General features: G+C 37.1%; 2 protein-coding genes across 3 annotated transcripts in view; one reads left to right on the forward strand and one right to left on the reverse strand.

The window, feature by feature from the left end:
• LOC106070416 (GTPase IMAP family member 7-like) overlaps positions 1-17,286 on the reverse strand; it is a 374,699-nt gene that overhangs the window by 226,151 nt on the left and 131,262 nt on the right. The gene's annotated exons all lie outside the window — the stretch shown is intronic.
• LOC106070423 (uncharacterized) overlaps positions 1-17,286 on the forward strand; it is a 62,610-nt gene that overhangs the window by 42,303 nt on the left and 3,021 nt on the right. For both annotated transcript variants that reach the window (XM_013230328.2, XM_056008133.1), the window contains exons 2-3: positions 1,323-1,952; positions 11,349-11,515. In XM_013230328.2, coding sequence (XP_013085782.2) covers positions 1,865-1,952; positions 11,349-11,515 — 255 coding nt within the window. In that variant the 5' untranslated portion in view covers positions 1,323-1,864. The remainder of the gene's footprint in view (positions 1-1,322; positions 1,953-11,348; positions 11,516-17,286) is intronic.

Raw genomic sequence — 17,286 nt, forward strand, 5'->3', positions numbered from 1 at the left:
ACTTATTTTTTTCTTTTCTTGTTAGATTTATAGTTTATTGTAAGAGGAATTTTATTTAATTAACCTTTTTTTTTAATATAACAAAAAAAAAAATAAGTTTCAAAACCTTTCTACAAGAAATTTTCATTACTTCAATTTTTTTTTCACCAGGATTTTTTTTTGTTTTTTTTTTTAGTGGTCTTTCGTCATTTTATATTCATTTCAAAACTAAAAAAAAAAATTGTTTAGCGAGTGGAAACACGTGTTTAATCAATTATTAAAATGGAAAACGTGGTTTAAAAAATGGCGCTAGATTCGTTTTGAATGCGCTTCACAAACATGCTTGTCTGAAAGTAAATAAAAACTCTAATAATACAAATACTCGCCGCAAGAGTTCCTTGAGTCAACCGATTACTTATTATAGTTTGATAGACTGCCTGGTCGTGCGGTTAGCGCGCTGGACTGTCGTTCAGATTTATCGATGGTCCAAGGTTCAAACGCTGCCCGCTCCCATCCCCCGTCGTCCTAAGGGAGGTTTGGACTAGGAAGTAATTATCGTCAACTCTGAAGGAACATCCGAAACATGTAAAACATTTAAACATCTATTTCGTCTAACAAAACGGTCACCTGGTGTACTGTTTATTGACAAAAAAAGAAGAAAAAAAAACAACGCTAGCATCTTTAACATCGCCGTACCACTATCCCATAATATAAGGAAAACCAAAATCGAAAACTGAGAGGATAATAACAACTGACCGCTCTGACACCTTTCAAGGCCCTTAACATTTCTTAGAAGATTCTCGTTGCCTGTCAAAAGGCGGCACTGCTGCAGACCTGCCACACCACCAGAAAATTCCTCAGTGGAAACTGATTAAGGAACTACTTTGAATTTTGTTTTCCTCTAAAAAAAATCTCGACTCTTGCAGTGCCAGAAAATGAATTTTAGTTCGCGTTTAACATAATAATAATAATAATAATAATAATGTTCAGCCTTATCAGAATCTGCCTACCTAGGTCGCCATAGCCAAGTTGCAAAGTAAATACAGCACTTGGCTTTGACGTATAATTTTGATCGGTAAGGATAGTCTACTCCTTATTATTATCAACTTTACTGGGATAGGCCTATATTAACCGACAATAACGGTAGATTTTAATCGCCCTGATCTGCTGCTCATTGATAAAAAAGAAAAAGCCGCTACCATAATTGATATCGCCGTACCACTGTCTCATAATTTAAGAAAAACTGAGCTGGAAAAACAATGAAAATATGGGAACCTAGGCTTGGAGATTAAGCGTTTATGGAAGTTGTTAGTTTATTTGTTAATGTTTTCTCTCTTCTCCAGATGACGTCAAGGAAGTGACTAAAGAAAGAAAACAGCTCGAGTTAAATTGAACTTGGGAAAATTTCTTACATTCTGAGAGGCAACTGATTACTAGCACTGTAGACAAACAGTATGACAGATGACAGCATCACCTGCTTCACTCATTCAGTATGTACCTACATCCAGTAACAGTACTAATAGACTGAGGCGTTAAAAGACCAACAACTAAAGAGCAAGAGACGAATCTGGTGTTCTGCCCTCCCAGACGGGCCAGTGGCTTATTCCTCTTAGACGGGCCCTGCTGCTCTGCCCTCCCATACGGACTTGCTCTTTTGGACCTCCCAGACAGATCTGCTGCTTTGGAACTCCCATACGGATGTGCTGTTAAGCCCTCCCAGACAGCCCCATTGTTTTGCCTTCCCAGGCGGCTTGCTGTTTTGCCCTTCCAAACGGGCCTGCTGCTTGGCCCTCTCAGACGGGCCTGCTGCTTGGCCCTCTCCATGGTGTTTCCAAACGTGAAGCGGTTAAAGTATTCCCTGGCGGCCAGTGGCGAGTGACTCTTCATGGTGTCCAATACCATCATCGTCTTGAACACATCATGCAACAGCAGCACCGAGTCAGGTGACGCCCTTGACAACTCCACATTTTTAGGTAAGTTGTCGCCCTTGAGTATTTCTATTTAAAGACAAAATAGGACGTATAGTATAACACTCGAGCTACTTCAACATTTTTTTTATAAATTATATTAAAACAAGTGTGTTATATTGTATGCTATTAAATTGTAACGTGAACAAGAAAGTAGCGTAAGATTGATACATGTATACCTAGGTGACATTTAAATCATCTTTTGCTGATTAAGGGTGGCAGATCATATTGTAAGTCTTTTGATGCTCATTTAAGTTTAGGATTGCTGCCTAGTCGTATGGTTTCTGCTCTGAACTGCTGTCTCGACAGTTCCAGGTTTGAACCCTATCTGTTGAAAATCTCAGTGACACGTCAGCCTAGGAGGCTCGAGACCTAGAGTTTGAATTCAGACTTGAGCAACTTTTCTTTTTTAAATAGCTTTTGAAAAGACTGCACGGAAATCGCCCATATAATTCGTAGCTATTGAGGGGGGAAGGGGTCCAAATTTGAAAATTCCTAGATTCTTCGGGCTCCCACGTGAAGGGGGGCCCAAATGAGTGTCCGCAATTAAGACATTATCTCATGTCATGATGACGAAAGCCCCCGGGCCCCAAATTCCTAGCTACGCCACTGCCTTCACCACTCAATATGATATTTTTTAAAAGTATTATTTTTACATTATACTTGTTAGATATCCCATAACCATGCCACTTCAAATTTACTACTTCCATTTCTTATTCGCTTTTATTGGGAAATATTGGTTTCGAACTCAAACCGCCTATCGTGTTGACTAAAGCACATAAGGCATATAAAATAGAGCCTACATTGCTGCCCTTATCAAGACCCATCATTGATGGACAAAATTATTGGGGACAGAATTTGACTAAAATGTTGAAAAGAGAACTTACACTTAATATCCCTGAGACATAAAATATTTATGAGTTCCTCTTTTTGCTTTAAAGCAGGCTACATACAAAATGTCTATTACATTATATACTAACAAAAGGGGGCACGGTGGCCAAGTGGTTAAGCGCGTGGCTTCCGAACCTGGGGTCCTGGGTTCGAATCTCGGTGAAGACGTGTGATTTTGAATTTCGGGATTTTTTTGGCGTCCTGAGTTCACCCAACTCTAATGGGTACCTGACTTTAGTTGAAGAAAATAAAGGTGGTTGGTCGTTAAAAGTTGGCCAAAGAAACAGATGACATTAACATTATCTGTCCTATAGATCGCAAGATCTGAATAGGGAACTTTATACTCACAAAAGTAGGACAACTAGTCATGTTATGATAAATTGTAGACTCAATGGCAGTGATACAACTTTCGAGAGACGCCATGAATCTGTGAAATTTAAATCAACTAAATCCAATTCAGATTTTTTTTTAAAAATTGAATTATAGAATAATAAACTACCTACACATTTTCTAGATAAAAACGCAATATCAGTTACGGTGTTTATCTACTTTGAGATTATGGTATCGAAATTAATCACAATAAATGCATGAAGTTATGTAGATTTTGTAAAACACTATACCTGCGTGTTTTTATGGTGGAAAGTGGATTGCAAAGACCAAAGCCACTCTTTAGGCCAAATGTCAGCCGTGGGCAGCAGATGGCTGTAGGTTTTATTTTTAGAGTTTTAATTTCACTTGACTGGCTGCCGACTGAGGGTATGAAGCCTAGTCTGCTCCGACAACTAGTCTCGAAATAATTATCTCCCTTATTCATACACTTGCCAACTACGCTTGAAGTCCAATTGCAATCTATTCTTTTCGTCTTAAGACTTTTAAAAGTTATTTTGAATACTAGCACAAGTTTTCAGTTGTTTCGATAATACAAAACAAAAACAAAACAGAACAACTTTCGTTGCTATTGGCAACCATTCACACATTTTATAAGGTTGCCAATTCACTAAAAGGTTACAGAAAATTTAACCCCTAAATAGCTTCATTCCACTTGGCCAGGCTTTTAAACCAGCTTCTTGGCTTCCTATTCTGAGCAAACATAAAGCATTTTAGTGTCGGGGAGTATTTGTTGAAGTATTGTCTTAAGATAAGGGAGATGGAAGCCAAGCTGCTAGAATTATACCAGTTTTTGGCCATCATTATATAAATTATCTGGCCACATGTCGAGCATAAGGACACTTCAGAGTTTCCGGAACTGACCACACAAATGTCCCACTTCTTATCTCATCAGTGTCAGGTTTAGTTGGGGGCTAGCAGACGATTAACAAGGTTTTACGTTTCTCACGTGATCTCGAAGTTGTGTTAAATATGTGTTCAGTTCGACATAATGCCAGAAATATAGAAATTTAATAATAGTCAGTTAAGACAGCGGTTCTGTGAGGAGTATCGTTTATTTTCAATATCGATACTGGAATTCATTTGAAGTATTTGGATTCGACTGCATCTAAATATTCATCTCACATTTCAAAGCAGAGTTATAAGAGGTGTGAGTGTAATTATGTACTTGTGTTCTGAAAATGAAATGTATATGATTTTAAAGAGTTAATTATCAATTTAAGTTTTCTCAAAAACAAAACAAAAACGTAAGTGACAAGACTAATATTACTGTTGTCAGTTGTTTTTGATAATAACATTAATAATAATAATTATTATCACCATTATTATTATAATAGAAATAAAATATTTTTATACTCTGGCACTCATAGGGTCGAGCTTGTTGGAAACATAATTCATTGTAGTCTCCCCTTAACAGTGTCAACTGAGGAACTCTCTAGTAATGTGGCACAATGGTAGTTACAAGATAGGAATATGAGGCAAATTCTTCACGGTCAGCGCCGCCTTCGGCCACTTAGAGCGAGTGGGACCCAGGAACGAGGTGCATCGCGCTTATCTACGCGGTGCGGTCGCCCTAATTCTGTCAATTCTGCTGTGGGACACTCAGACAGAACTTTGGGTGAAGAGTCCCCGGTTCAAGCGTGTTCCATGGATAAGAGCCTTTCCAACGATCAACTGGATAATGACGCCTTCGATACAGGACTTTATTGAAAGCAACGTGGCAAGTCTGTAACAGAGCTGAACTTTGAAGACTGTAAAGAGAATCTTCTTAGGGATGTTTAGGGCATCGAATGGGACTGCGATCCTATTAGACAATAAACTGGTTTATTGGACCAACAGCCGGTTATTAGGACAATAATTCTTCTCGATGTGGTCCGATTAACAGGATTCAACGTTATTCCCAGTTAAGCAAAATGTTTACCAGCTTAATGATTTCTTGACACTCTGTTTAATAGACTATTCCTCCTTCTAAATTTCATTTTAGAAAAGGTAAAGTTCCCTTTTTAGACCTTGTGGTCTATAGGGCAAATGATGTAAAGGTCATCTGTTTCTATGGCCCACGATTAACGAAAGTGTCATGTGGCTAGCACAACGACCAACCGGATTTATTTTTCCCCAATAAATGTAAGGTACCCATTAGAGCTGGGAAGATCTCAAAATTAAAAATCCCCGTCTTAACTAGAAGGATACGAACGATACCCCCGGTTTGAAAAGCCGCGCTATACCGCTCAGCCATCACGCCTCCTCCTAGATTTGTCATATTTATCCCATATTTTTTCCATGCTCTAGAAAGAAAGAGCATTTGTAAAAATGGCTTTCAGCTTATGGAATAAGAATGTGCCTTTTTTTTTTTTTTTGGGTCTTTCCGAGTATTTTGTTCGGAAAGTGTTTTTGTATATTTTCAGTTGGATACCTAATTCTTTAAAAAAAAGTATGGTCATATTGATGTTTATATTCTAGACCAATGTATTATAATCCAAATAGCTATTTTACAAACATGAAGTGACATGAAATGACGAGTCCTTGAAATATTGAGATTAAAATAAACTTTTGTTAAGTCAATTTTAAGCATTGTTTTTTATTTATTTATTTTAAAGTTCAATCGAAATAATTAAATAGGACATTCAATTGATCAAAAACAGACCAAAATCATCATATTTACTTGATTTGACTTAACCTATTAGAAATACGATAGTCATCAATTCTTGTCAATAACTTGATTAGACAGGTCAACTATTCTGAAAACAATAATTTATATCTTTACTCAAAGCTTTCAAGCTACACTACACTCACAAAACTCAATAGAATAAAAAACAAAACAAATTTGGTGATCGAATGTTCTCGCTGATCATTAGTTCTCATCACACATCCAGACAGTGCTAATGTTTCTTTTAATCTACACCAATCTCGAGGACATCTAAAAAGAGAGATGAAAGTGGCGTCATCCAAGATAAGAGCTAACTAAGAGAGTCATTCTGTTGCCCGCCGTCATACGCTCCAACTCACCAGAGCTCCGTAATGTCCATTAAGTCTGACTTCAAACGGTCAAATGTCGCTAATAATAGATTGGTCCAGAACGTGATAAAAAGACGAGGAAATAACTTTATTCTGCAGAGTTATCCGGTTATCTGATCATCTTCAGAAGCTAAATGGATGCCAGATCTTCATTTGATGGGTAAAAGCCCATAGTCGGATCGCTTATAGGGGCCCGAGGATTCCACTTAACCAAATTTACACTAGCCAACTATACGACCAATAATTTGAACAAATAGTGTGATAATGCTACACCATTTCATTGTCAAGATAGTTTCTTCCAAGTAATATCTTATCTTCTATCTTATACAATACAATTCATAGCTAGCTATGTTGGTATATCCGGTGTAAAGACTAAAAGGAAGTAGGTTCGATTAGCTTTCTGGAGCTGCAGCCCATCACGAACCTATATATCTACTTTAAAAAAAAGGAAAATTCCACTTTCAGACCTTGTGGTCTATATGGCAGATCATGTAAAGCACAACGACCAACCGCCTTTACTTTTCTCCAACTAATCTCAGGTACCCATTAGTCCTGGGTGGACTCAGAGGCGCCCGAAGATCCCGAAATTAAAAATCCCAGTCTTCACCAGGATTCGAGCCCCGGTCCCTGGTTCCGGTTCGGAAGCCAAAGTGCTTTACCACTCAGCACCGCGCCTCCATATATCTACTAGTAACATAGAATTACTTTAAAATCATGTGACTAAACGAATAACAATAATAGTAATAATAGTAATCTTTATTATTCTTGAAGAACTTTGTCTTAGCTTAATGCATCACACATAAAAAAAAATTAAAACAGCTAATGAATTATACGATTGCAAACAAAATATAGAGGCGCTGATTCGTCAAGCGCTCGGCTCCCGAAAAGTAAAAGCGTCGGATCATTTATGACACCCTCGCTGACCTTAAGCCACAGAAGCAGATGACCTTTCAATCGTCTGCCCCATAGTTTGCAAGTGGAGCTTTACTACACAAGATATACCTTCTTAACACTGTTTCGCTTAAACATTAAATGCGTGGTTCACATCAGAAATATGGGTTTGATTAAATCATTTAATTGCTAGGGGTACAGAAGAGTTCTTATTATTGCTTATTTTTCTGTGATCGGTGTCTTGTATCCTCAATGTGATAGTAAATTGTTAAATATTTAAGTTCTACACAGCTACTGAAACATGCACTTTTTTCATGTATTCTGTTAAGCGCTTCCGAGGTGTCGAGTGACAACAAACCCGAATGGAGGTAACACTGAAAGCAGAAACCGATAACACCGGCGAAAGGCCGAACAATCAATAGAGGTAGTCGACTCTGGTGTTGAACATCAAAACACGTTTAATAATTATGAAGGGAACCGTCGAATGTGACCTACTTCTAGCCGTCTATAAAACGCTTCTTATTTCTACGTTGTTAAGAAAGCGTCTTGTTTATATCGACTCCTGTTCCGTTCTTACTTTTTTAAAGATCCATCACGTGATCGTCACTAAGTAAAAACTTCCCGAAACAAATAATTAATTCCTAATCGTACCAATTCCTAACGGAAGTCGATTATTATTTATTTACTTCAATTACTATTCAAAAAAAATATTTCAGAGTTTTTTTAACGTTCTTTATGTCTGTGACAATCCAGCGGTGCACAATGGTAGATGATCATTAGATCTATGCTGACATCTCTTGCCAAACATTGACCAATACTTCGATTGTACTTCTCTGTCTCACTAGACCTAAGTCCCCATATCGACGCACAGTTTTATCGATTAATGCTACTAGAGCAGTGCAGCGGTCGCAGTGACCTCGTTGGCCTGACGGATAGTAGCCTAACTCTGGTTTAATGATGTTATTGAGGTCACAATTCGATTTTGATTCATTCCTGGGGAAAGTTATACCTCTCAGTCTTTCTTTCGTACTTTTAAATATCGCCACATTTCTTATAAGGAGGCGCGATGGCTGAGCGGTAAAGCGCTTGGCTTATGAACCGGGGGTCCCGGTTTCGAATCCTGGTGAAGACTGGGTTTTTTATTTCGGGATCCTTGGGCGCCTCTGAGTCCACCCAGCTCTAATGGGTACCTGACATTAGTTGGGGAAAAGTAAAGGCGGTTGGTCTTTGTGCTGGCCACATGACTACCTCGTTAACCGTAGGCCACAGAATCAGATGAGATTTACATCATGTACCCTGTAGACCACAAGGTCTGTGTTGTACTTAATAATAACAATACCATGTTACATTCAAAGCTTTATTTCGCTGAATGACAAACAACTACACACATAGTAGAGTTCACAACACGGACTACGAAATACGGTCAATACACAGGTTAACAAATGTAAACAAACACTAAGGGCCGACAATCCAAATAAGCAAATTCACGACAGTCTGAAAGGGGAACTTTACTTTTTTTACATTTCTTATATACAAATGTATTGATGCCTGGTCAAGTAGTATGCGCTCTGGTTCAGAGTTCGAAAACGGCCAGTCTTACAAAGGAGAACAAAAAAAAAAAAAAAGACAAAATTAGCTTTAAAAATTAGACTTTCAAATTATAGGCTGTAAAAACTACTATTTAAGGTTTATAAATTTCTCAGTCTAATCGATATCGAGAAGTAGTCTTTATCAATTTTAAACAAATCTAACGTTTAGGAGCTCTGAGATTCAGGTTTGTTTTTAAAAATTTTGGATAGACACAAACCTGTTTACGGTTAAAGACATCTTTCTACTATTTTTGAATGAGTCTGTGAGCATTGCCTTGAACCAGATTTTAAAAATTCACTTCGATTGATGGGTAAAAATGTTCTTAAAGTAAATATCAGAATGAAAGCCGAATGTTTCGATATTTAGGTAAATAAAAAGGGAAGTAAGCATCAAAGAAATAAGGAAATATAAAAATCACAGTTTTAACCAAACCCCAGTGGCTTAAGCTGAAAGAGACTGAGCAGCAATAATTAATAAAAAATTTTTCGTCATGTTCGGCGTTAGGGAGGCGCTGTGACTGAGCGGTAAAGCGCTTGGCTTCTGAACAGGGAATCCCGAATTCAAATCCTGGTGAAGACGCATTTTAATTTGGTGATCCTTGGGCGCCTCTGAGTCCACCCAGCTCTGATGGGGAAAAGTAAAGGCCGTTGGTTTTTTGAGCTGGCCACATGACACCCTCGTAAACCGTTGGCCACAGAAACAGATGACCTTTATATCATCTGCCCTATAGATCGCAATGTCTGAAAGGGGGACTTCTTCAATGTTTATCCAACTCCAACACAATATCGTCTGACAATTTCGAGCAGCCTTATTAAATACAAACAAACATTTATAATGGACTGACACTGTGAACGACCAACACGTGTAGTTAGATCAGCGCAATATATCAACCGCTTTTACCATCCAATGTAATTCTGTCTGCCATTCCTCAGGCATTCAATTCCCCTTTTTTTCCAATCAAATGAAGATAAGATAAGAATCTTTTTTTTTCTCTCTCTAATTGTCCAAAGAGTTGAGTCTTAGACTCTTGGATCTCTAGACCTTTGGAAGTTGTCTTAAGAGTTGAGTCTAAGACTCTTGGATCTCTAGACCTTTGGAAGTTGTCTTAAGAGTTGAGTCTAAGACTCTTGGATCTCTAGACCTTTGGAAGTTGTCTTAAGAGTTGAGTCTAAGACTCTTGGATCTCTAGACCTTTGGAAGTTGTCTTAAGAGTTGAGTCTAAGACTCTTGGATCTCTAGACCTTTGGAAGTTGTCTTAAGAGTTGAGTCTAAGATTCTTGGAGCTGTAGATCTTTGGAAGCTTGTCTCCATCTGTCTGAACAAACTTTTGTCTGGGAAAGATCCAAATGAATTTAAATTATTACATCCCAAATGCCGATAAAGCGCTTGGTTTCCGAACCAAGGTCTAGGATTCGAACCCTGGTGGAGACTAGGATTTTTAATTCAGGGATCTTGGGCGCCTCTGGGTCTGGGTACCTTACATTAGTTGGGGAAAGTAAAGGCGGTTGGTCGTTGCGCTGGCCACATGACTCCCAAGTATAGCCGTGGGCCACAAAAACAGATGACCTTTACATCATCTGTCCTATAGATCGTAAAGTCTGAAAGGGGAACTGTTAATACCGATGGCTTATATACCAAGACGCTCGGATTATAAGCGAGGCCAAAGGCCGAGCACATTAAGTAAACTCCCCATATTCCTTCTTTGTGCCACATCAGCCGTGCAGGTGTTGGCCATAAAAATGTTCTGTTTATCTCTCTCTCCCTTCCCCATAACAACTTCCTTGAGCATTCTACTCGCGTGTTTAATATATATAAAGTAGAGATGTGCACACATTAGTGGATTAGAAAGCTTAGATCCATTCATTTGAAGCATTTTCAAATAACTGCGAATAAAAAAACAAAGAGATTTTGATTTTGTTTTTTTAAATCCATCAGGATTGTTGGATTTTTAAAATTAAATCATACAAATTATGAAATTGAATCTCATGTCAAATAAGGTATAGTCATGTCGATCTTGCTTAGACTTGTAACATACTCTAAAAAGAAACAACATATGAACTAACACTAAACAGAGTCCTACACTGACCTTAGTTTAAAGCAATGAAGTCAGTTTTTATTGTCCCACGTTGTTGTTAAAGTACCAGTGATCCTCACACTTCTTCGACCGGGTGGGGGGGGGGGCAAATGAATTTCTCATGCGCCTGTCATCAGAGACAAATATATCAATGAATACAATGTAACCGAGCATCTACAACTCTATCAAGTACTGTGTATAGCAGTTTCCAGGGGTCAAATTGTGAGCAGAAAATGACCCGCGGGTCATAGTTTGGGATTCATTGTGTTAGACATATCTGAAAGATTTCGACAAGACTTCTTTACCTAAGCGTGTTTACCTAAGCTAGGAAAAGAACTATTTCAACACCCAATGAATGAACTAAACTTAGCTGGGTGTTTATTTTTTTACATGGCAATTCCACCAACATTCTGTCTAGCCTCGTCCGTCGTGAGTTCGGGGGAATAATGTTGAAATAATCATAATGCACCCGTTGCCATGACTTCATTGTCGATCTAATCAAAACACTGCAACATTGAGTAACACAAACGTATATTTCCACATGTGCTCATCAGAAGAACACAAGCGGGAGCCGCTGCGGCACTTGATCCAGGTGGACGAGATACTGATCCTTCTCATCATCATCGTTTTCTGGGTCATCGCGGTCATGGCGTTCCTGAAAAAGTGGGACAGCATACGGATCATGCAGCCGATGGAACCCCGGTACAAGCACTCTCCCAAGGTAAGTAAGTAGCTCAGTTAGCTAATCTATCAGACGGTTTAGCTTTGTCCTTTCAACAGAAATACGATGATTGTGAATGCAAATTGTTTTGTAAATAGACTAACAGGCTCAACAAATGTTTAAATGTTTTTATATTTAAAATAAAAACCCGGGCTAAAAATATGTGTAGTGTTCGTGGTCAGTGGCGTTCCCAGGTTCAGGAATACGACTTTAGGGCCCTTTCAGGTAAGCTGAGTGACGATGGGTGTTGAATACTCATAAACTAATGTGACTAATTCGATCAATTAATTTACCTATTAGCGGGTATAGCTATAAAAAGATTCAGTTAGACTTGTAGCTAGAGTTAGGTATTTTAGATCAACAGATCAGTGTTAAAGGTGTGCTGTATTTCCTAGGTTATTAAATATAACCTCTAGGTATACATCTAAACTAATGTATGCAAAACAAGACTTAACAAAGTCGCAGGTAAACTAAATATACAATCTATTGTCAAATGCGGGAAATAACACATCAGTGTAAGCAAAAATGAAGGCAACAGGCCTCAGGTCACAGGCCTCAGGTCACAGGCTTCAGGCTGACACAGCTACTTTCAGCCAAAAAAAAAAGGGTCATGATGAACTATAAACTTCAGGGAAGCCTATGAGCCTACAAGCTTCATAGAATCCCACCTATAGACATCCGTTCGGTAAAGTCTATCTGATGATTCAATACAGGTTGAATCCCTCAGAGACAAGGCTAGAAAAATATGTTACGTTTGGGAGTACCCCAGCATGCATAACATCAGGATAAAAACATACTGCCTGGAAATCATTTGAGGCTATATCTACTAATTAATCACATTATATAAAATACAATAATGGCTAAAGATATACTTAGCCCAAAGATCTCCAGAGCAGGGCACACTTCTCCCGAGTACCTTAAGACACACGACCAATAACTAACAAAAAATATTTACAGTTCACAACACAGGTCCAGTGGTCAAGCTGTTAACTCAGGAGCAAGCGCCAACTATATACATGTTGCAAAGCCTTATGTAAACTTCCCAAGGGGAATCACTAGTGTCTTTACAAGTATAATTAACTCACCATTATGTCACACAGGGGCCTAAATTGAGTCATACTGTATCTAAAGACTGCCAAATTCTTGACTTTATGTTCGGCATCAACTTTACAAATTAAAAAAAAAAAAAAAGCATATTTATTCGTATCGTTGTTTATCCTAACTTTGTGGAAGGTCTATTTTGATCTTGAGTTTTCATGCAAGAGTTTCACTAGAATAAAAATCCAATGTTTATCAGCCAGAGTGGAAATGTCGATGAGGATTGTATGAAGGGAAATTTAAAATGAATTTTGTTCTGCTCATGATGTGCTGTCAGCACGATAATCCAACTAAATTAGCATTACCGTAACTCACTGAACAAAAAGAAGAGGAATTACTGTCAATTTATAACATTAATCTATGTATCTAAAAGAGTTATTAGATACCGCAATAATGAAAACACTAGAAACCAATTGAACAAAAACAAAAAACAATCAAAACAAACTGTATCTAGTAGGGTACTTTCACATTGTTTATGTATTCAATATTATAACTTTTTTTTTAGAAAGCTTATATCAACTCGCTCTGTCTGTCTGTCTGTCTGGTAAAAAGATTGAACATGTTATTTCTCCAACACACATTCTTAGATCAAGTTGAAACTTTCCACAATTATTCATTGGCTAAGACAAGACACTAATCAATGAAAAAAATAACAACACTTTGTCAATTAATTACTGGTAATTAATTATTGTGTTTCATACCAACTAGGGAAATTAATCCGGCAGTGTTCACAAATAGGGTTAAATGTGTTGGGTTTTGCCCCCTTAGAAAAATATGCACGTTATTTCTATAACACACTTTCTCAAATCAAGTTTAAACTTTTAAACAACTTTTTACTGTAGCTGATAAAAACTATAATCCATTTGAAAATTAACTGTGCTTAATAAATACTTCGACGAGCCGCCACTATTGTGTAAAACACCGAGAATCTAGTCTAGTAGCCCATATCAGTTATCATAGATCATAACGAAAGGAAGGTAATTCAAAATTTGTCTTATTTGTTAACTAACCTTGGAATTACCTATCTTTGTAGTCATATTGTTTCCCCCCTTATTTCACCTGGAGGATTTGTATTCTTTTTGTAGAACTTTTGGTAATGTGCAATTTTCTACCGACATCAGTAAAATACATAGTGATGGGCAAAAGTTAACTAAAGGTCAGAAATTTTTAGTTATATTAGCAAATCAGTTAATTAAGGCCAAAGTTCACCTACTAAATAGATTTGATTAACTATCATAGTTTAATTAATGGTTTTTTAGTTACTAACTAAAAAGTTCATTTAAAATTTGTAGAACTTTTCAACATGTGGTCAGGGTTGAAACGCACATTCCTGCTTTCTGGTGATGTGATATCAATAACATTGACTATTAAAAAAAACAACATGCAGTTAACAACTATTTAGTCAGTCTGCATTTGAAGAGGGCAAAGTAGTAGTTATGGGAGTCAATATCTGCCCTTGAAAGTAGCAGTATTATAAAATGTTGTGAAACATTTTTTTCCAAAAGTTTCTATGCAATATTATGAATGGGGTTGTTCCGAATTTTTTGTGACTCATGTGGTAGTGTTTAATTTTTGTTTATGTGGAATCTGATTTTAGTGAGTTAGGTCAATATTTAGTGGTTTTAATCACTTCATTTGCGGCAAGCAATAATATATTAACTGCAGGAACACCAAGTAGGCCTACACCCTTTTTATAGTCTTAAGACATTTTTGAGATCTAAGTCTAAGTCGACAGTTATGCCTATATAGATCTTAAAGCATTAGGATAACCAACTCTAGAAAAATAAAATCCACACACTCTCTGACCATAAAGTAAATAGACTCTGTCAAACGGATCTTAACAACCTGGTCAGGTAGACATACGCGCATGTATGCCTAGTGCACTGTGCGTGTGTAGTCGATGATACTACAAGACTATCCTGCGTTTATTTACTTTCGCCTTATGCAATAGTGTTTGTTTAATGTCGCCAGACAAAAAAATTACACACTGGCGTGGTTAGTCAAACATGTTCATAGATCTATCACACTGAAATAGTTACACATCCTCCCTGCCCAGAAAGTAAATATACGGTGTGTCCGACTGATTTTAACAGCTTTGTCAGATAAACTTACAGGAGTAGGTCTATAAAGTGTACTGAGTGTGCAGTCCATAATGACAAGACCACCCCGCATTTTTTCCCCTTGCGCGTTTAACGGTTATGCAATAGTGTTAGTTGTATTTTTAGTGGTCAGACAAGAAAATAGCACATCGGCATGGTTAGTCAAGCATATATTTTACACTATAAAATAGTTATACAGGTCAAATGTTTCTTAAAACTCCAACAATTTCGTTTCTATTTCTTTGGTTACTAGATCTAAAATCTAAATGTTATATTCTAAATTTATGTTATCTATGAGATTTTAAACTTTACCGGTACGAATAAGATTTTCTGTTATGTAATAAGTTAATATAATTTTAAAAAAGAGTATTCTTTACTAAAGGTTTTAATTCAAGGCAAAAATACAAGTACGTATATTTATTTAGACATCTTTTTTTAAAAATCAATTGTGCATTAGCTTTTATGTAAGAAACATCTTCCTTTTTACTGATTTTATGTGGATATATATTTCTACAATGTTAAAAGAATTTGATCGAATATAAGCAAGCATACAGTCGGGTGGTTATAGAAATATGGGTCTAGGTCAACCCCCCCCCCCTCCTTAGATAAAAAAAAAGTTATGAAAAGTTTGCATAGTTTAATTAATTTTCTTTAGTTTAGTTTAACTATATTTTAAAATTCATGATAAACTTTCAGTTTAACTACTCTATTTTAGTTGAAACTTAGTTTTAGTTTAACTTTTAAAATTTAGTTTAGTTCCCATCACTAAAAATACATTATAAAAACTACACAAACTGATTGTTTTACTTTTTATACTGTGTGTAATTCATAATTACAAGAAATACAATTATCAGCTCACTGGCCCTGAAGTTATTTTTACAAAGCTTATATCAACTCTATCTGTCTGGTAAAACGCCTTTCAATGTTATTTCTCCCACACCCTATCTCGAATAAAGTTGAATTTTTCTTTTACCTGACTAAACAAGAATCATTTTTTCTAATTTAAAAAAACAAATTAGTTAATAACGAATTATTTTGTTTTGTATCAAATAGGGGAAATAACTTCTACATTGTTGAAATGTATAGTTGTAAGTGTAGAGTTTTCTCCCATAAACAAGATTTTTTTTTTTTTTTAGTATTTTTATATTTTCTTTCACCAACTCAGCTCACCTATTCTGTTGGATCGTTGAGGCCATTTCCCTCTGTCTTTTCCCTTGGATAGAACCTCTTTCACTGGCAGGCCCAACCATTCTTTTATGTTGTCTTGCCTTCGCTATTTCTGTCTGGCTCTGTCTGCTTCGTTTTTCCAGGTACTGTTCCCTGAAGGAAGATCTTAGGGAGACCTTGTAATATGGCCACAGAGTTTGAGTTTCCTTTTTTTAAAAAATAGTTAGCAGGTGGTCGTGGGGTCCAATCACTGTAGTAACCCTGATCCCTAATCTCTTCGTTTGTGAAGACTTTACCAGTACCCCTACGTGGATAGTTTTCTAAAGCAGTTTCCTTTCGAGCTTCGATGAATTTCAGACTTTATAAAAAAAAACAACCTTTCTGACTTTTTTTTTCATTTACGTAAACGCCGTCCTGTTCATGTAGGCTATAGGATCATTTCAAAGCATTCATTCTTTCCATCTTACTTTATATTTTTTGCATTGGAAAACAATATTCATCAAAACTATTATCATGTAGGATTACATTTAATAGAAATAACATGTCCAGGAGTGCATTCTATTGTCTTTGATAAGCCGTGTACTGATCAAGTGATGTGTAAAAGTTATATTTTCCTTTTCTTTTCTCCTCCATATTACAAGACAAAAACTCTATGCAAAAGAATGTCAACCAGATAATATCCGCTAACTTTATAAAAAACTACAAACCTTTATGTATACGTTATTGTAGCAGCCAAACATACCACACATATTTTAATATCAATAACCAATCGGGCTAAAAGAAAATCGCTACCAATAACTCCATTAGTAAAGCCAGTTACAGTGGCTTACCTATGATGGGGGATAAGATGTGAAGAATTTGAAAATACCCCCCTGGCCACCATTTGAGGGGGACCCAAAATGAGTGTTCGAAATTTATTTTTATATTAAATATCACCTCATTATCTCATGTCACGATGTCGAATGTCAAAATGCAGGGGCCTTCAAAGAGGTCCAGCCCCTTGGCCCCCAAATGATGATCAATTCCAAGCTACGCCACTGGCCAATTAGTTCGTCATGAACGCCTCCTCCCTTACAGTCTACTCAAGTCAGAAACTATACAAAGACCGTAATGTATGTGATAAAAAGTGTTACTTAACAAATCTCTACATTAATTGTCGATCTGAATGCGGTTCTCAACCTTTTATGCTCGGCGACCCCTTTTTACAATCCCTCACGCTGCCGCGACGCCCCCCCCCCCCCACACACACACATACTGCAATAGAGGAATAGACAATAACAATCCATATTTTCGATGGTCTTAGGCGACCCCTGGCAAATCGTCAATCTACCCCCTAGGGGGTCGCGATCCACAGGTTGAGAACCCCTGATTTAAGGTGTCCTTATATGTTTTACTATTGATTCATTT

This window comes from Biomphalaria glabrata, chromosome 13, assembly GCF_947242115.1.
Source record: "Biomphalaria glabrata chromosome 13, xgBioGlab47.1, whole genome shotgun sequence".
NCBI classification, from domain to species: Eukaryota; Metazoa; Mollusca; class Gastropoda; family Planorbidae; genus Biomphalaria; species Biomphalaria glabrata.